The 19,858-nt window shown below is 37.0% G+C and overlaps 1 protein-coding gene across 1 annotated transcript; it reads left to right on the plus strand.

The window, feature by feature from the left end:
• Positions 1–2,680: 2,680 nt before the first annotated feature.
• LOC103713007 (syntaxin-22-like) lies at positions 2,681–11,617 on the plus strand. Its single transcript, XM_008799753.2, has 7 exons — positions 2,681–3,101; positions 7,682–7,775; positions 9,857–9,993; positions 10,283–10,357; positions 10,817–10,974; positions 11,054–11,154; positions 11,236–11,617. Exons 1-7 carry the CDS (start codon positions 2,914–2,916, stop codon positions 11,299–11,301), a joined length of 819 nt encoding a protein of 272 aa, XP_008797975.1. The 5' UTR covers positions 2,681–2,913; the 3' UTR covers positions 11,302–11,617.
• The last annotated feature ends 8,241 nt before the right edge of the window (positions 11,618–19,858 follow it).

The following is a 19,858-nucleotide window of genomic DNA, read 5'->3' on the forward strand; positions in this document are numbered from 1 at the left end:
CTTAGTTTTCTAGAGTTGATAATTTTTTTGTTTCATTCTTTTCTTAGTTGTTTAGAGTTGATAATCTGAATTTCTTCACCGCCAGCTTACCTTAACAAATATTTTTAACTTTTTAGTTTCTTTATCTTTGTTTCATAATCCGAATTTCCTCACTATCAACTTATCTTAATAGATATGTAAAAGTTTTCTTGCTTGATCTCTAAGCAGGGTATATGTTCAAAATCACCCTCAACAATGTCTAGCTTGTTTGGCATCACTTTTATATTATATTTTTATTTTAAAATAGAATAACAGAAATTAAGATAAAAATTGATGCTATTATTTTTATTTTCTATTTTTTGAAAAATTATTTTTATTATTTTTAAAAAATGAAAGTAAGGAATTATTACTTTATATATGTTCAAAAATAAAAAAACTTAAACTTTTTACCATTACTACCGACACTGCCACTATCACCCCCATCCCTCCACTACCGTTACAATCATTGCTTTTACCTTTGCCACCGCCACTAGTACCACCACCATTGTGGCTACCTTTACCATACCACCGCCACCATCATCGCTACCTCCATCATATTGCCAGTTTCGTCACCATCCCCTATTAAGGCTACTTATATACTATCACTGCCATTGCTATTGCCTCCACCATATAGCTGGTACTATTATCACCCGACCACTGTCACCATGACCATCGCGTCCGCTTTATCGCTAGTGTCCCTGCCACCACCACTATCACCACTTCCTGCCATACCATCGTCATCTTCACCATATTTATATGTTTCAAATAATTAACTATACCAAATATGTTTACATTTTTATTTTTTAAATAAAAGAAAGATTTTTAAAATTTGAAAAAAAAATGAATGGGATGCCAAACTTCATCTAGCTTTTTCCTTTTTTTTAAATTTTTTCTCTTTGTCTTTTAAGTTTTGGTGGCTAAGTGGTGATAATCTAAATTTCCTCACCATTAGCATACCTTAACAGATATTGTTAAAGTTTTAGTTGCTTGATCTCTAAGCGTTTGGCTCCAGTTTTCTTGCATGGCAACAGTGGATAACAAAGTTATGGTCCAAAGGGCGCCTTTTTTTTCCTTTTTTTAATCTTTTCCTCCTTTCCTTTCCAGTTTTGGCAATTGAGAAAATTTTGTTTCTAATTCAAAAGGCCATGGATTCAAATCTCAATCTCAACAATGCCTTAGCTTTTTTTTTTGGGGTTCTTTTCCTCCTGTCCTTTTTAGTTTTGGTAGTTTCTTCCCCATCATATTAACTTAGCAAGTACTATTATTTTTAGTTGCTTGATCTCTAAATTTGTTGCTTCAAGTTTCTTGCAAGGCAACAGTCTACAATAAGCTAAAGATCCAAAGAGCATGGATTCTTATTTGTTACCTCCTTTCCTTTTAGTTTTGGCATCTAAGTGTTGATATTCTAAATCTCTTCACTGTTAATCTACCTTAATAGATGTTCTTTCTTCACCATCCATCACTGCACTCCCTGTGACTCATAAGAGAGCTTTCTATAGGATTTTGGTCCATAATCAATCTTCTAGGTTCTAAGATGCAAAATTTGAGGTTCTATATTACAATACTTTATGTTACTCGACACTATAGATTCTTGGAAAAGCAAATATTGTTGGATGTCGCTTGTAAGCAAAGAGAGAACAAGATCATTTAGAAAGAAATAGGAAACAAAATTGAAACCCAAACAAAAAAATCAGATAATTGAAAGAGAGTTAGAAATATTCTTGATTTTGTTCCAAATTCTTTCAAAAATTAAAAAATAGCTTTTTTCCGATTATACAGAATAAATCATTCGTTGAAATTACGAAGACAGAAGTGATAGAGGATTCACTATCCTTCTTTTTTGATTTATTTTTTTGGATCCATTAGGGATCATAAAAAAGGGCAGAATATAATGCTTTTAGTTTTTGTTCTTGTGGTAACCTATTTCGATTTTTCTTCTTCCTTTGAATAAAGCAATATTTTGTTAGCAAGATCCAAAAAAATAATGAAACTTTTAAAATCCAATACTTTCAAAAAAAAAAAAGATTTATTGCTTTAAAGTTGAAACAATGAATAGAAATAATTTTTAAAATATTTCGATCTATCGTCAATCTCCATGCACCATTTCACTAATTTATAAAAAAAATAAACACGCGAAGAGTAGCAATGCCAAACAAGCCCTAAAATTTCAGCAAGCACAATAGTGCTCGCATTGTGGCCGTCCATTTGCGTATTATAAAATAACATCAATCATTCATTTACCTTATGTAAATCAATCATTTTTCTCTAGTTAAAACTCTTTATCTGTCATTGCTCTGATATCCAGAAATTTATATTTCTCGTGTCCGGCAAGGCCCTAATGCAACCCTGCGAAGCTCCAATCACCGTTGATCGCGGAAGAATTCATTTGCTGGATCCTCCTGCACCGTCCGATCATATAAGCCGTTACATCATACTCGATATCCACGTAGCCTCAACAGGCTTCTCGGCGACCGATTCCGACGCACGGAATTCAGTTGGGCCCCACGTGCTACGTGTAGGATTATAATTTGCTCTCGAGCTGTACCCTGAATGCGCCCCGGCAGCTGATCGGTACTGTTGCCGAGTCAGAGAGCACCGTTTGGGACCGTCAGATCGGTGGGCCATCACGCGACCCCGTTAAGTAGATCCCCCTTCTCTCTCGAGGCCTCCTCTTCCGTATTTGCTGGCCTCTTCCTTTCCTCGGCCGATTCGTCGACCCTTTCAATCGAGGCAATATAAATAAGAATTGGGGGAAAAGAACGAGAGTCCTTCTCTAATTCTCTTTAATTTCCACCGTCGTCTCCTTCCTCGATTTGTTGGGGTCCGGGTTTGGGTCGATTTTATCCTTCTTCGTCTTCGTTTTTGGAGGAGGATTTGAGGAAGGGGCGAGAGAGGATGAGCTTCGAGGATGTGGAAGCGGGGCGGCCGCTGGCGGGGCGGAGGGATCTGGTGAACGGGAGGCAGGACCCGACGCAGGCGGTGGCCGCAGGCGTCTTCCAGATCAACACCGCCGTCGCCACCTTCCAGCGCCTCGTCAACACCCTCGGCACCCCCAAGGACACCGCCGAGCTCCGAGAGAAGCTGTGAGGATCATCTTCGCTTTATTTAATTAGCTTTTTTTTTTCCTTTTGGTTTTGTATTGTTTTGGAACTATATTGGTTTCTAGGATTTATATGCCTCATATTTTGATCCAGAAGACATCCTGATTGTTGATTGTCATCGTAATGTCTATCGTTGCCTATTTGATTATCAGCTTTCTTGAATCAAGATTTGGGAGTAGTAGATTTGTTTTTTTTTTAAAAAAAAAAATATCATTTTTTTTCTTTCTGCTGGATCCTCAATGTTCGTGATCTTTTAGCTATGGTCATATACCTGTTGGATATTCATCAGGAAAATTATGAATTGCGATGTCTTTGCACAAAGGTTGTAGGTTTCATTAGTTAAAAGCTAGATTCATTTATATCTTTTGTTTCTTTGTGTGCGAGTATTGTTTTTCTGCTCATGTCTTTAAGTTATTTTGGCCTTCAAGATCCTTCGAGATGGTCATGGATGGGACTGTAGATTGCTAAAGGGTAACAGAACTTATAATTGGATAACCATAATATTGAGGACAAAGTGGACACACTTATCCTCCACTGTAGACTCAAAAACGTTATTATTTTTTTTCTCATTTCCTTTTATATGTTAAACTGAGAGTTTTAGTTTTTGTCTTGCCATTTATATCAAGGAAAAGCTGTAGTGTTGGGGCTTAGTCTTCGTTATGAATACAGGCATTTCTCTTGGCGACAGCTTGAGAGTTTAAAAATGGGCTATGAGAGAATTTTGATAGACATAATTACGAAAGGGTAGAAAATGATGTCATGGCTCAGGTGTTGGAAGTAGTAGAGAGCACATAATGTCTAGAGAATGTTAATAAATGTGGGTGAGAACTGGAGGCCTGCTAGAGATTTGAGAACTTACGACTTAGATGTTACTCTTTGGTTTCAATGTTCAGATTTTTGGTACACTCAGTCCCTATGAGAGTGAGCCTTAGTGCAATGGTAGGTTGCTCTATTTGTCCTGGAGGTCATGGATTCAAAATACGGAAATAGCCTCTCTACATGTTGGAGTAAAGCTGCATACATCTGACCCTCTTCAGACCCTGCAATGGCGGAAGCCTCGTGCACTGGCCACCCTTTTTGGTACAGTTTATCCCTATGCATAGATGGATATAATGTCATCATATTCTTGGTAAACCTAAGTAATTGGAAACTCCATTTTCTTGACGTATAGTATTGCTGTGTCACAAAGGCCATATAAAAATGAGAACGACATGCCTCAGCAAGATAATAAATATTTTATCTTAATTATAATTTTTCAAGATATAAAATATTTAAAATCTTGAAAATGATGTGGTGCACATAATAGCCTTTTGTGGTACATGTGCAAATGATAGCCTTTACTAGTCGTAACACATATATAAGAACGGTTATATATATTTATGCTGCAATGGAGGTGTTTCGACACCGGTATACTGATTATATGGTGTCTTAGTGCTCAATTCAAAACCATCTATTTAACCTGATGCAGGTATGCTTGGATTAGCTTAGAGTAGTCTAGGATAAGGGCTCAGGGGTAGGTTGTTAACTTAAAATATTTGGTTTATACATGGTTCAAGTATGGTACGTGTTCAATAAAATTTTGTCTTAATTAGCTAAAACCAACTTTTGAAACCCTTATCGACTTTATCATGAGATCGGACTGATTGCATCTACCATACAGCTATATCTTGATAAATAGATTTTTGCCCTCTAGTGTTGTAACTTAGGTCAGGGCTTAACTTGATCCAGTCCATTATGCTTGCATGTTGAATATTTGAATGATAATCTATTTCAAGTCAAGTTCTAAAAGTTTTAATAGGTTAGAAATGACAAACTTTAATAAGAGAGATTAAATTGATATCTAAATCGTAAAGCTTATTCTAGTTTTGCCCTTATTCTTGTTAAGGATGTCACAGTGAGTTGTTATTTGCTGTGTTGTCATTCTAAATGGACTCTTTGGAGTTGTTCAGAGTTGTTGAGTAATACTATTAAGGCTGCAAATGGGTTGGGTTGACCCGTGACCTGACCCGAAATTTTGGACCCTGGGGCCGGGTCTGATTCTAAAATTGGATCTGTTCTATTTTTCTGATCGGATCTAGATTTACTGAATCTCGACCCGACCCGGACCCAACCCGACATTTTTTTTTGGGTTAATTTTGGATCGTTTATCTAACGATCCGATCCGAACTTAAATTATCCGTTTGGGCCCGCAGCCCGTAGGCTCACGGTTTACGAAGTTTTTTTTTAAAAATAAACAAAAGGAAGGAAAAGCAAAAAGAGGTGGGAGGAGTGTTACAGCAGTACTTGTCGCCACTCCACTCCCCATCTGTTCTACGAAGCCTCCCCACTCCCCATTCCCCATTGCGGGATGTCATATCGCCCTTAATGTTGATGGGATGACACCCCACTCCCCACTCCCCACTCACAGTTTGCAGCTCCCGTGAGGCTAGTTGTACTCTTTATTTGTCACAGGTGTTCGGTTGGTGAATGGGATTGTAAGTTTGTTTTTTGGTAATTTGGATTGGTAGAGGGACAGCTCACCTATATGAATAGTGGTGGGAGGACATGCGGCTTGTACAGCTAAAAGATGGCACGGAGAAAATGCCTAGAAGAGCTCGGGCTGTAGGATTGGGAAAATGGTCATATTTGCAGCATGGGCGGATGTTGTGTATGAGCTACTGGCTAGTAGTACGTTACTCTTTCTAGTTGTTGGGACTTTCTTCACATGTATCTAATATTTGCCTACTTACCCAAATTTTGGGAGTACATTAATTAAAGAAAGTTTTTATGACCGTTGCAGCCGAACGTTTCGAGATATTTTCGTAGTTTGGGAGGGCCCGACTCGGACCCAAATTTTTTGGTCGGGTCTGGATTATACATGCACCCTACCCGAATGACCCGTTGGGTCAAAAAATGTAGCCATGAACCCAATCGGATCCGATCTGATTGTCAATCGGGTCGGGTCTGGGTCCACAATTAAGATCCGAACAAGAAACCGGGTCGGATCGGGGTCACTTAGGACCCGACCCGACCCGACCCGCGATTGGGTTGGGTCTAGGTCCACAATTATGATCCGAACAAGAAACCGGGTCGGTCGGGGTCACTTAAGACCCGACTCGACCCATTTGCACCCCTAATTACTATCTGTTGCTTGCGGATTTTTGAGGACTAGCATTTAAGCCAAGTGCCCAGCATTGCGACTTTTTATAAGAAATCTCAAGTTAATCATTATACTTTTTCAGGTGATATTTTGAGGAAACTCTAGAAAGTATGAGTTATTTGGTTCTTTTGTCTAATTGCTTTTGATATTGATAGCTTATGGAGATTGATGAGACATCATGTATGTTTGGCATACTAGCGGCTTCAATGTTGAGAATGTGATCCTTTATGAGAACCTATTGTCTGGTCATACTCTCTTTCTTTTCTACTTCCCCATGTTTGCTGTCTTGGGTCTTTAGAACTTTTATACACCATTATAATTTTAATTTTTTTTCTTGTTGTTTAAATTTGCCTTTAAGACGAGTATTTCTAGATATGGCCTATGTTACCTGGACCTTTTGATTTTAGCCTAGGGTACCTGCACCCAACACTTAAACATGGACATTGGTATGCACTTAGACAGAGTGTTAAATTCTTGGGTAGTAAAAAGGATCCGATGCTTGGACATGCACCCTCACTTGACACACAAACTTGAGTCCATGTAACATAGGAGGTGGTGTAACGTTTGAGTCATGTTGAATGGTCTGCAATTAAACTTTTGAGGGAGCTTGTGAGGAGACAATTAAGGTGAAAACATTTCTCTTTCTTGATGCCCTTAAGTGTCACCAGTTTTTGTTGACGTTCATTTGTATGTTAGTTGTTTTTCAGCTTCCATTTTAATCACCCATTATGGCAAATACAGACATGGACAAATTCATGAAAATTTTTTCTAGACCTCAATACTTTCCCAATTTACTCATTAGATTTGATATTACAGAATCTCGATTATGCATAACCTTACTCATTCCTTTTTACTAATTTGTAAAGTATCTAATCCTTATATATTAAAATTTTACAACATCAATTTCTCTTCAAGGAGTCTACTAGTATTTGTAACAATCATTGCTATAATGCTAATGTTCCATGGTTATGTGAAATAGCCGCATTCTGGTTTCTTTTCATCCGCTTTTGTACGAAAAGTATGTCGACAAAATTTATCTCACTTTTTTTTTGAGGTATGAGCACAACACATCTACTCTTTTTTCTGAACTTGTAATGGATATTATGACGTCCTTATTATACTTCTCCGATGCCACATCTTCTGGCCCTTTTTTATAAATCTTATCTTCAATTTTTCGTGAAGCTCCTTTTCAGGTTATGCAGTTTTACAGGTTTTAATGCTTCACCTTTATCGTGGTTTCATTTTGTTGTGCAACATATATTGTATGAGTATCTGAAATGCTTGGACAACACCTTTTCTCCAGACTTATGGTTTCTTTTCCTTTCAAATTTGCACCTTTCTAACACCTTCTTTTGTTTTGATTTAGAAAGTTTAAATGCCATTTGCTTGATGAGCCTAGTTTGATTAATTTATTTGCTGGCAGGCATAAGACAAGGTTACATATTGGACAACTTGTGAAAGATACATCAGCCAAACTTAAACAAGCTAGCGAGACAGATCATCTAGCTGAAGTTAGCGTGAGTGTTTATTACATATTCTCGTTGAACTGTTTGATTCATCCATCTCATCTTGGGATGTATGTTAGAATTTATAACAGTTTTAAAACTCCTCAGCTTTCCATTCAAGTAGGACTCAAAAGGTTCATCAGATTGTATCTTGCACCTTCTACCTAAATTAATAGGCTCGTGTGAAAAATTTGGTTTTAACCTGACTTTGGCTTTAATGTTCTGTGGTGGAGCTATGTTTAGGCGGATTACACCTGAGGCACAACTGAATCGGTTGTGCTGTAGTTTAGGTACCGTTCAATTTTGCTCGACTAAGCCTGACCTAAACCCATCACCTTGGATTTGACTTGGACTAGAAATGTACCAACTTGTGTAATTTCAGTGTCTTGGTTGGCCTGAAATTGTGATACATCTTTGTCTTCCTGATTTATTTTCATCCTTACCAAATGTTTAAATCAGATTGAGGAAAATGAGTTTTGAAGAGTTCACAGATGTATGAAACTCCATTCAACAGAATTGAGAATAGTATTTAGTTTTAAACGACAAAATGAATGCACGACTGTGAACCTTTCCCCCTATTTCTCAGTGATCCAGGTTTCCTAATGATTTTGCTTCACATGTATTGACAGAGTTCTTTGCCAGGCCTTATGAAGTCTTTTAAAATTGTCCTATTACTATTGGGGAATAAAGTATGACCATCGAAGTTTCTTTTTTCAAAGTTGGAGAGATTTTTTATTAACAAATGGGTTGAGAAAGGAGCAGCCTCTCATATTGATCAGAGTAAAGCATGCTTTACTAACAGCAGCACCTGCCGTGGGCTTTACTGACTAACGAGTTCTCTGTCGCTATCCGTCTAGAAGATTGTGAAAACGGTTTTTTTCCTGGTTTAATAGGGAGACGGTTGAATAATGTTGCTTATGCCTTGAGCGGCTGAGTTAGCTGCATTAAAGCTGGACGATCTGGCCGGCACTTGTGTCATAATCATGACCTTGCACACCTAGTGTGATTGCAGACTCACTTTCATGCTAATGGAGTCACATGAGAAAACTCTTGTCACAAACAATCTCTACAACCATAATAGTTCTTTATAATACTGATGCAGAATAAAAAAAGAGAGAAAAGTAGAGGTACCGCAGAATGTTCTGAAGAAAAAATTTAATAAACAATTAAAAACACTATATTTTTTATCCTTCCATTTGTATTTTGGAATAAAAAATACTGAATAGTGATGTGTTACACCTTTTTCCTTTAAACAAGTACTTTGTGTCTCACCTTATACTTGAGCAAAGCCCTGGTCTAAGCTTATTCGGTATCAATGTACTGGTGGAATTATGTCATATCCTTCAAAAATATGTCATGTTAAGTTGTTTAGGCCGTGTTTGTGGTTGTGAATAAGGAATATATTGAATAAGTTGTCTTGTTTCTCTGTATTCGTCTGTATTCGACTTTATCCTGTTTTTACATGAATAAGTCTGTAATTCTGTATGGTTGGAAACTGTGAAGAAACTGGAACAGCTGCAAACGTTAGTTGGCTGGATAGGTTGAAATAATTGTGTAGCCGTTAACTTTTTGGCAATTAGAGATGAATTAAAACTCTCTCAAGAATCGAACAAAGTTGCTTGACCCTCCTGCTGACCGAATAGATTTATGCAGGTTAATGTGGTAATGTACCCATTAAAGTTATTCCAATTCAAGGCAAATATAACTTTGCTGTTTCCCTGATTAAGTCCCTTATTCAGCAGTTATTCGTGGTTTATCTGCAAACCATAGACAGCTTCAGTAATTAATTGCGCTAATTGATCTTTTAGTTGTTAAACCTATTAAAGAGCTAGGTGATGGTTGTGCTCTTGATTTGTAATTCATGAGCTTGTGCTTGTCAAATGATATAATGGCCATCGATTGTAATTTCCAGTGCATAATGTTTAACTTATTATGACATGATTGCTGCTGCTCTTAAACTTTCAGATACATAGAGGCGAAACACATTATATATTTCCTTCAGTCTAATACGACCTTTCGAACTATTGAACTACATGTCATGGTGACTTTGCCCTGAATTTTGTGTTTCTTAGAAATTGAGTTTCTAACTGCAGGCAAGCAAAAAAATAGCCGATGCAAAGCTTGCAAAAGATTTCCAAGCAGTTCTGAAAGAGTTTCAGAAAGCTCAAAGGCTTGCAGCTGAGAGAGAAACTGCTTATGCCCCATTTGTTCCCCAAGCAGTTCCTTCAAGGTACATTAGTTGGACTGATATACTCAGTCAGCTTGTATAGGTGGTCTCAAAATTTTATCATAATGATTGTCAGTCATGTGTATGTGTGTGTTTTGGGTTGTATCAAGCTATTTGACATAAAATTTATGTATTTTCATGAATTTTCGTTAGTAACTTGTAGCTGTCATTAGTAATTTGTCTATTTTCAATGCTGAATGCCTGCTTATTACGTTATCATTACATGATACACATTTTGATCTATATGCCTTGCTGATCATGTCATTGATGTACCCTGTTTATTTTTTTGCAGCTATACAGCAAGTGAGATAGATGTCAATGTTGATAAAACACCCGAACAGCGGGCTCTGCTTGTGGAATCCAGGAGGTGAGCAAGTCTTTCAATTTTATTCTTTGATGCATAATAATATATGTTTGAGTAAGTTTGTGAAATGATCATGCTTGGCACAAGACATCCATGGTACTTGATATTTAAACACCTCTAGATGCTGGGCCAGATATTTTTTGGCACCGGCGCCTTGCACATGCAACTTTTGAATTTCTTTCATTTCTTTTTAAATTCATTTTTCCAGCATTTTGGGAATCCAGCTGCCTGAGCAAAATTCTGTATTCTTGCTCTTTCTTGACATTATCAATGTTTATGAATTCAACTTCTCGCTTTTGTGAATTTTTGATTATTGATCACTTACAGTTTTGAGATAGCTGCCATCTAACTCCCGGATACAAATCATCACCCATTGGCATCTTCTCTGACATGCATCTCTGACAATTCTAAACTGATTTTGGAGATTTGTTATTTTAATTTTAATTTTATGTGGCATTGTAGGCAAGAGGTATTGCAATTGGACAATGAAATTGTCTTCAATGAAGCCATCATTGAGGAGAGAGAACAAGGCATACAGGAGATTCAGCAGCAGATCGGTGAGGTGAATGAAATTTTCAAAGACCTTGCTGTGTTGGTTCATGACCAAGGAGTGATGATTGGTAAGTTGTACATCCTAGCATTGCCATCTGAAAGTAAATTGAAGCTAATTGACTAATGTTTCTATGTCACCTGCGGCAGATGATATCGACTCAAACATCGAGAACTCCCGGGCAGCGACTGCACAGGCAAAGACTCAACTTGCAAAAGCATCCAAAACACAAAAGTCCAATTCATCTCTGGTATGTCTAATCTGCCTAATATATCAAATTTTAATATGTTGTAGCACCCTTTTCATGACCCGGTGTTCTTGATTTGAGCAGACATGCTTGCTCGTAGTAATCTTTGGGGTGGTGCTGCTCATTGTGTTCATAGTCCTTGCAGCATGATCATCCAAAGTGGAAGTCACATCTGATCAACGGTTCCAACAAAAATTATCTGAGATATTATGTATGCTCTCCGGTAGTGTGGTAATCTTGGCCTAGTAGCGATTGTGGTATATCGATATCTCGTTGATGTTAACTAGTATATATATAATTCCGAGTGGTTTTTGGTGATGAAAAATTGTTTCAGTTGGTTTGTCTTGTGGTGATTCCTTATCATGTTGTCTATGCAAGTGTAGGGCCTGCAATTGTCTGGACGACGAGCTAACAGCCGACTGTTTAATGTTTGATATATGCCAATAAAATCAATATTCTTTGATTATGTTTCTCTTTCAAGCTGAAAGGAACTCTTGAGGGCAAGGGAGATTCCGGCACTCTTGAAGCTTCCATTGTGTTATCAGCACCTGAGCCATCCATACTCCTGACACCATTTGTACTCGTCGTTGTTGCGTTTCCGGAATTATAATTATTCAAATATTGCTGTGGCGACCCAAAAATCTTACTGACTTTACAACAGATATGTGTAGGTTTCAGATTAGTCTGTTTATTGACATGGCACTTTATACGGTGCTAAAATGCATCTGCTTTTGGTTGCCAAGAATTTTTCAAAATTTTCAGTTTTTTTAGAAGATTTTTTACTAGTGGATCTCTATTTTTTTAAAAAAAAAGTTCTAGAAGTAGGAAGAAGCATTTGACCCAAATAGTGTAAAGGTGGATCTCACATTATGAATCGAGGATATATTTAATTTTTAATAAAAAAAATTTAAACTCTATTTTTGAAATTTTTCTATTTTTTTCTAGTTATCTTCCGAAAAATTCAAGTTGAGTGGATTGAAAAAAATTTTCCTTTTTTTTAATCGGATCAAGTTGGCATTAGAGCTTTGGTCCTCTGTTGATCTCAATATGATGCCTCAATCTTTAGGAGGCGGCGACACCTCTAACTAGGGATACAAATGGGTCGGGTCATGAGTGACCTTGATCCAATCTAGTTTCTTGTTCGGATCTTAATTTTGGATTTAGATCTAACTCAATAGAAGATCAGTTCGGGTCCACCGCTACAATTTTTGATCCAACGGATCATTCGGGTCGGGTCAATGTATAATCCAGACCCAACCTAAAAAATTCGGGTCTGATTTGGGTGCGGATTAGGGTTCGGTTCGGGATAACCCATCCATGGCTTCAAAACTTGTTTGCATCTCCGCGGAGTGCAGCCCGCGAGCCTAAATAATTTTACAGATTTGAGTCGGGTCGAGTCAAGTCATAGGATTGAAAATCAAAATTATCCAAATTTCAAATAGGCTAGGTCGAGTCGGATCTGAATTCAGTAAACCCAGACCTAATCCAGAAAATAGCATGGGTCCAATTTTAGGACTCGATCTGGCCCCACGGATCTCCAAAATGGGTCGGGTCCGGTCTAAGCGGGTCGGGTTGGGTCATGGGTCAACCCGACCGATTTGCAACCTTATCCTTAGCCATCTAGCCCAAATCCCATCGTTTAGAACCCCAAATGGGTTGATAAACTGAAATTTTTCTTTATGGGTAAGACTTTAACTAAGCATTGCTCTCTATCTAAAAAGAATCAAAGTGGAGCGACAAAAGATAGAGCTGATGTAAAAGTTGAGATCCACTTCAAGATTTTTAGCTTTTTCTAGAAAATTTATATTGGTGAAATTTATTTTAGGAAAGATAGTTCTACTAGAATTAGAAAGAGGTATTCGACCCAAATTATGTAACAGTAGACCTCACATTATGAATAAAGGCTATGACCTCATTTTTTTATCATTAATGACAGAAAAGGGGACTTAAGCCCTACCATCAAAACTCTTCTATCTTCTTCTAGTTATCTTTCGAGAGATTCGAGTTGAGCAGGTTGAAGAAAATCTTTCTTCTCTCCGATCGGATCAAGTTGGAATCAAAGCTCCAGTCTTTTATATCCATAGAGGCCTCTGTTCATGGTTTAGATGCATGAGCAATACAAGTAATTAGGAAAAGGGCTTTCTGTGTTTGATTAAGATGATTTCTTTTTTTTAAATCAGACAGTGTTTCGAGATCTAAGATATGACACCACGCCCTTTAGTGAGCGGTGTCCTTTCACAAAGAGAGAAAGAGAAGGTTTGTGGGGGCATATGTAGATTAGTAGATAAAATTTTGCATTGATGCATATAATATATTAAGAAAAATATAAATCTATTTATTGGAATTACCTTTGCGAGCTATAAACTAACAAGTTGATTTAAGTTTTATTATTATTATTATTTTTTCACACTTCTCAAACTTAAATTAAAATTCATTCAAGATCAATCCAAGCTCAGATAAATGTATCTAACAAAATCTAAACTTTATATACTATGAAATCAACTATTTGGATTTAATCCTTTGAATCTAGTCCTAGGATACAACTATAGAGATGTTGTGCTTGCCTTTCAATGGTCTCATTTTTCCTTTTCGATAAAATATTTATATAAAAAAGAAGCTTTAGGCTTTCTACTTCAGCCGCATATTATGCGTGCTAAACCTTCTTACAATTTTAAATCTTGATGTTAGTGCTGCATTATCTTCAAAGAATGTCCTTAGTATGATGTCTTTTCCTGTTTGTTTCGAGTAATTGCGACCAAAGTCTTAAGATGATTAATTTTTGACCTGAACTATGTATTAAAGCAGCTGCTGCATTTCTCCTTGGTATGCTGCATTTCTCCTGCTAGTATGGATCAAAGACGCATGTTTGGTGATCCTAAGACAAACGTTGTTATCACAGAAAGCAATACAGTGGTAATTGAAATCAGCAGACAATTATAGTTCTAATCAGATTCCTTTCCATGCATCCTAAGAGCCCCTGAATTTTTCTTCGTACTAAGAGGACCGAAATTTTACCCTGCATAGCCAAATTATGTAGTTGGATGTTAAGATGATCTTAAAGACTGTTATGATCAGATAAATTCTTTGATTGAGAAGACCAAGATAACATCTAGCTACCGAACAACTGCTTACAGAAAAGGCCTCAGTTCATAGAGGCCTCTGTTCATGGTTTAGATGCATGAGCAATACAAGCAATTAGAAAAAGGACTTTTTGTTGTTGATTAAGATGATTTCTTTTTTTTTAAAATCAGACAGTATTTCGAGATCTAAGATATGACACCACGCCCTTTAGTGAGCGGCGCCCTAGCATTCGAGCCCAAATTCTATCGTTTGGAGCTGGAAATGGGCGGGCAAACCGAAAGTTTCTTGACATCAAGTGCAGACACGTCGAAATGCATGTGCTTGCGCCATTGATTAAATGATATCACATGGTCTGCATCTCCTGTGAATCTGGATATCTGGCTCAAATGCCACTGCATCATGCTGCCGTTTGGACCTTTCCTTTTAGATGATACCACCTGCTGTCTACGTCTTCAGCTAGCTTTTGGTCTCACACCACACATGTGCATGTTCTTGGTGCGCCTCTCTCTTTATGTATTCCACCAACCATTAATGACTCGAGTTATGGTGATGCGACGGCAAAAAAACAAAGTTGAAAATATCCAAGTTATGGTCGGATCAAGTCTCTCCAGCGATCGTACTTGTTAGAGAAAAATTGAGTTGAACCAGATTGTTATACCTTTAAGATGAGATCGCATTCTTAGGACAGTGTATATCACAGGCCTCGATACAGACAAGCTTCTTTCAATCTTCTAAATTTATTTTAGTGAATTATTTTTTTATAATACTATTATAAAATAACGATATAGCAATTTCTAGGTAATATATTTCCAACAGTCTAAGAACGTGATTCGAGATTACAATAAAAATTGTCATTTGATCATTTATCAAATTTAATTTAATTGCGTAGGACTAAATTTGGTTTTAATTATATAGAATTAGAAAGCTATAATTTTTTTTTACAAAGATCAGTCCTTTTATAAAATTATATTGCCCTAAAAATTGTGCAAGTAGATTTTTTGCAACTTTAAAAACCATATAAATTTTTTTGTAGATTTAAAATATTTATAGAATCTTTCTGCAACTTTAAAGCCTGTGCAGAAATTTTCTGTAGATTTAAAATATTTGTAGAAATTTTCTGCAATTTTAAAGTTGGTGCAGAAATTTTCTGCAAATTAAAAATTAATGTAGAAAATTACTATAGTCTTCAAATCGTGTAGATTTTCTGCATCTTTAAATTTTGTGCAAACTATTTTCTAAAATCTTTAAAATCTGTAAAAAAAACTCTAGCATCTTTAAAAACTGTGCATATCATTAGTTGTTTTTAAATACCTATTGCTGCTACTTTTAAAAAGGTGTAGAAATTATAAAGTAATTTTTTTTTTGTTATATTTCTTAGTATAGCAATTTAATTTTATTGTCATTATAGCTCTTTATTGTATTTATTTCAAAACCAAGAATCTAACTTAAAACTTTATGGATAAAAAAAGTAGTAACAAAAAGATGAACCGGCATATCTGTATTCGTTATAAATTTATAAGACAACTCAAAAAGAATAATGCCATTTTCTTGGAATTTATCAAATATAAGAAAAACATGGCAGATGAATTAACCAAGGGTTTGTATAGAAGTGAAGTCCTAGAATCATCGAAGGGGATGGGGCTTAAACCCATTATTTGGTCACCGACAGTAGATACCCAACCTCTATAATTGGAGATCCCATGAAGGAGGTTTAATGCTGTAGAAATGAAGTTGATTGAGTGATTGTGTCAGAGCACATTTTTTGAAGTATATCTCCTCCTATCCCTATGAGGAGTGCTCTTATCATTGACAAAAATATATATTGGAAATGTTGACTCATACTCTTAATAAGTTCAAGATAAAAAAATCTGTAGAGTATTAGGTCACAAATACTCTTGGAGGACTTACTATATGAGAAGTGTTGTATAGGCCACGACTAAAAGCTTGGGTTAATCCTAATAAACTTCTCGAAAAATAATTTTCCAACAAGTACAAGGAGCAACTTTCTGCTCCATCCATTGGTTGTTCATGGCCACAAGAAGGGACAAGGTTGCTTCTATCTGTCTTTTCTCTTGGGGAAAACCCAGGAGGAAATGTAAAACTTTATCTTGGCATGTGCTATTCAATTATGTTGATTGAGATTGTCAGAACCAAGTCACTCACCACCTTAAATATTGCCACATATACATTGATGGTGCATACTAAGACATGCTTAGCTTATTCTGACTCCTCTAATGCAAGGCTTGCAAAGGCTCTCATGGCCTTTCTCCCATAAAAAAAACAGAGGTGCATTGTTCCTCAAATGGACTAGCTTAACTTTAGATTGAAATATTTAAGCCTTCTCAGCCTCAGTCTTCATTTGGTTGAAGTAGTAGGAAGGATTGACTAACGTATGTGGAATAGGTCTGGAGCAAAACGCCAGAATAAATTAGAGTAAACCCAGTCCACCCTTCTCATGGAGTAAGTTTATCCTGGATAAAATCCGGTTCGCTGGGGAAAAGTTTGCAGACAATAAACCAGAGCAAAATGCTGCAGCAAGGGTCTCTCCAGAAGAATCAATGCCTTGTTGCATCAATCAGCAATTCCAAAGAATCCATTGGCTTCCACACAAATTTATTGCAGCTTCCATCCTGAACTTTAACCAACTTGTTCAAAGGAACCAAGTGGGTCGTCTCCTATGAGTTTATTCCAAGATCTTTTGGTGTCATGTCTCTTTTTTTTTCAATATAAATGGCATCTTTTTTAACCTAAAGGTCTCTAGATCGCCAGTTTTTCAAACGGAGACCACTTTTGCAACCATCAGTAGAAGCATCTCATTTGGCAATCATACAATTTGTATCTTATCAAAAATTATTCCCATGTAACTAGTTTTTTCCTTTTTTTTTTTGGAGCAAATTACTTCGTTCGGAGGAAACTGACACTTAGAACGCCTAAATATAGTGTGATCGATCAGCTTGTTTGAAGGTAGTTATCGCAACACCTACAATTGTTTGCTTAGTTGGTTCAAAGGTGTATCCTTCGTGCATAAGAAGGATTCACCTTCCTTCGCACGAATCCACCATTGGATTTGAGAGCTGTGCTGAGGATGAATGACCTGATTCGAATCACTTTGAGATCGGTGCGATAGGGATCCGATGGTTGTTTCGCACAAAGGAAGGAGAATCCTTCTTTCTGGCGAAAGATGCAACCCCGTCTCCAGTTGGTTGGCACCTCTTCCCTAGGAGCTTGCCCCAAATCATAGATGTTGCTCAAAAAGAAGGAACTCATCACGATTCCCTTGAGTAGTAGAACAATCTTTCGCAACATGATTCTCTAATTGAAGAAATCTCTATTCTCAAGCTTAGTCTAAGTTAGAGCTACTTCATTTCCCTTACAATGCATGATTAAACATCTCCGAAGATCTAATTCACTCCGGTGGTGACAATAATTGGCATTTCTTAGGGCTTTAGAACTGCCTATATGCAATAGGTTGATCAGACTGAGGTAGAAGAAAATTAAACAGCATACTAAAATGTGAGTGTTAATAAGGCATTTTTTTGGATGTGAAAAGTAAGGCATCTGCTTAATTAGGTGCAATGGCATGTGTTGTCAGAGCAATGTTTAAGTCAGACAAGATTTTGAGGAATAAAGGAGAAAAGAATAATGTAGAATTATATGAGATACATACCTGATATTCTAAGCCTCTTTTTATGTGAGGTTGGTCTCTACAAGGTCCCAAGTCAAGTGGAGAACTATTTTTAGGCTATTCTTATCTAGATCAACCTAGAAATACGAGTCCAATTAAAACATATCCTCTGCAATGCCACGTGTTAATCTATGATTAGTTGGCTAGATTTGGGCCACATCAGCATGCATACAGTTTCACCATTACCAATAGTCTTGCTTTCCCCTGCTTCCTTGGGTACACCCTTATGCTTTTAATTGGCAACAACTTCACTTCAATACAAATTTGCCCGAGATGCCTCATAGTGTGTTACATCTCTAATTAAAACATGATCAATCACAATTGAAGTGTAGTATAAATTAGGTAATAAAGGGTTCAGAAAAGATATAGTTGTAGATAAAAATAATTTCTCCAGGCCCTTCCACTCCCCAAATAGGATGCTGTAAAAATGCTCATATGGCTTCTATTGGTCTAGAGTCCTGTTATAACTAAACAACTGATAGCACCCTTCAGATAGTAAATTTTCATTATTCCATTTTGATTCTTTGGAATCCAACATCTTGCATAAGAAACGGAGGAATCCAGATGCCCCAAGACCTTTGGAATACCATCAAAATAATCCCTTCTAGAATATCATTTTCTCTTCTTGATGGATGACATAGTCGCATTACAAAGTTTAAGATCATTGGACCGAAGGATCATAGCTGTTTTCCTTTAATGGACTTCCAACAACCTGCCAATAGTATCCACAAAAGCATCCAAGGTAGCTTTGACAAATCTGCTGTCAAACTAATAAGAAAAAGAACTTTACACAGCTAGGCATGGAGAGGGCAACAAGTTGACAAGGGAGCCCACCAAATGCTCCCCCATCAAGACCAACACATCTCAGTTGAAGAGAAAACACTGGGCATCTGTGGATGGAAACCAACTCCTTTCTTGTTTGGACTGGAATGAATACAAGGAGATTCTTTTTGACTCAAATGCCTAATCTGCTGAAGGATCAGGTCCTTCTTATATAAATCTTTCAACAGCTAGCTATTTCCACTTTTTTACAGACTAATCCTTATCCCCGGAGAAAGGCGACTAATCTACTAGCTTTCGAGGTGACACATGTCTATCGAAAAGCTAATAATGCTGCAGACTGGATGACGATATACGTGGCTAATCATACGAGAACTATACTGCGGACTGCTTCATCGGATATTCTTTCTGATTTGTTAAATATTTTGTTTTCAGATTCCCACTTTTGTATTTATAATATATTAGTAGAATAAATCCGATTTTTCACCCAAAAAAAAAAATCCCTCATCTTAATCTTCTCCAAGCATAGCATGAGAGGGGAAGAATAAACAATGTGGGAGATAAGGATCAGGTGTTTGAAGCAGAACACCACAAGTGGTAAAGACCCATCTGGTATGTTTTCAATAGGTACTAAAGGCAGTGGTAAAGACCCATCCTGTCAGCTGTGTTTGAAAAAAAAATATTTGACATCAGTTTTTATACTCCACTACAATTTCAATTCGTCTTCTGTAACTTTAAAAATCACCACAGTGAGGCCTCCATAAGGATGCTTAGTGGCTAAGGATTTAAAAAGGTGGTCCTTCATAATTAGGACAAAGCTTGATGGTTATGGTTGTAGGAAGTCAAATTTTTTCTTCACGTTGCAAGGAGGAACCTTAGGGTTTTCAGGGACTAGTGAAGCCCACGTCACATTGCGTGGGGAATTCATTAGGTAGCAAATTGGAATGTCAAGCAAGCCTGTGCCTTTTGTGTAAGGCCATGGTCTTTCTTAGATGCGCTTTAGACCTAACAAATGAAAGTTGGAAATAAAAGAGAAAGGAGAAGGACATCCACAATGTTTTCTTTGCTTGGGGTGGCATTCCACCTCCCTCACGAGAAAGCCGTGTCTTACACAAAAAACAAATATCCAGGCCATGCACCTGAATCAATCTCCTAAATAAG

The sequence above is a fragment of the Phoenix dactylifera genome, chromosome 5, assembly GCF_009389715.1.
Source record: "Phoenix dactylifera cultivar Barhee BC4 chromosome 5, palm_55x_up_171113_PBpolish2nd_filt_p, whole genome shotgun sequence".
NCBI classification, from domain to species: domain Eukaryota; kingdom Viridiplantae; phylum Streptophyta; class Magnoliopsida; order Arecales; family Arecaceae; genus Phoenix; species Phoenix dactylifera.

What these genes read in the sequence shown, in the direction of transcription:
- LOC103713007 (XM_008799753.2), top strand. Translation starts at nt 2,914, where the DNA reads ATGAGCTTCGAGGATGTGGAAGCGGGGCGGCCGCTGGCGGGGCGGAGG. An exon ending in ATCATCTAGCTGAAGTTAGC is followed by an intron (nt 7,776 to 9,856) that starts GTGAGTGTTTAT and finishes TTCTAACTGCAG; the next exon opens with GCAAGCAAAAAAATAGCCGA. An exon ending in CCCCAAGCAGTTCCTTCAAG is followed by an intron (nt 9,994 to 10,282) that starts GTACATTAGTTG and finishes ATTTTTTTGCAG; the next exon opens with CTATACAGCAAGTGAGATAG.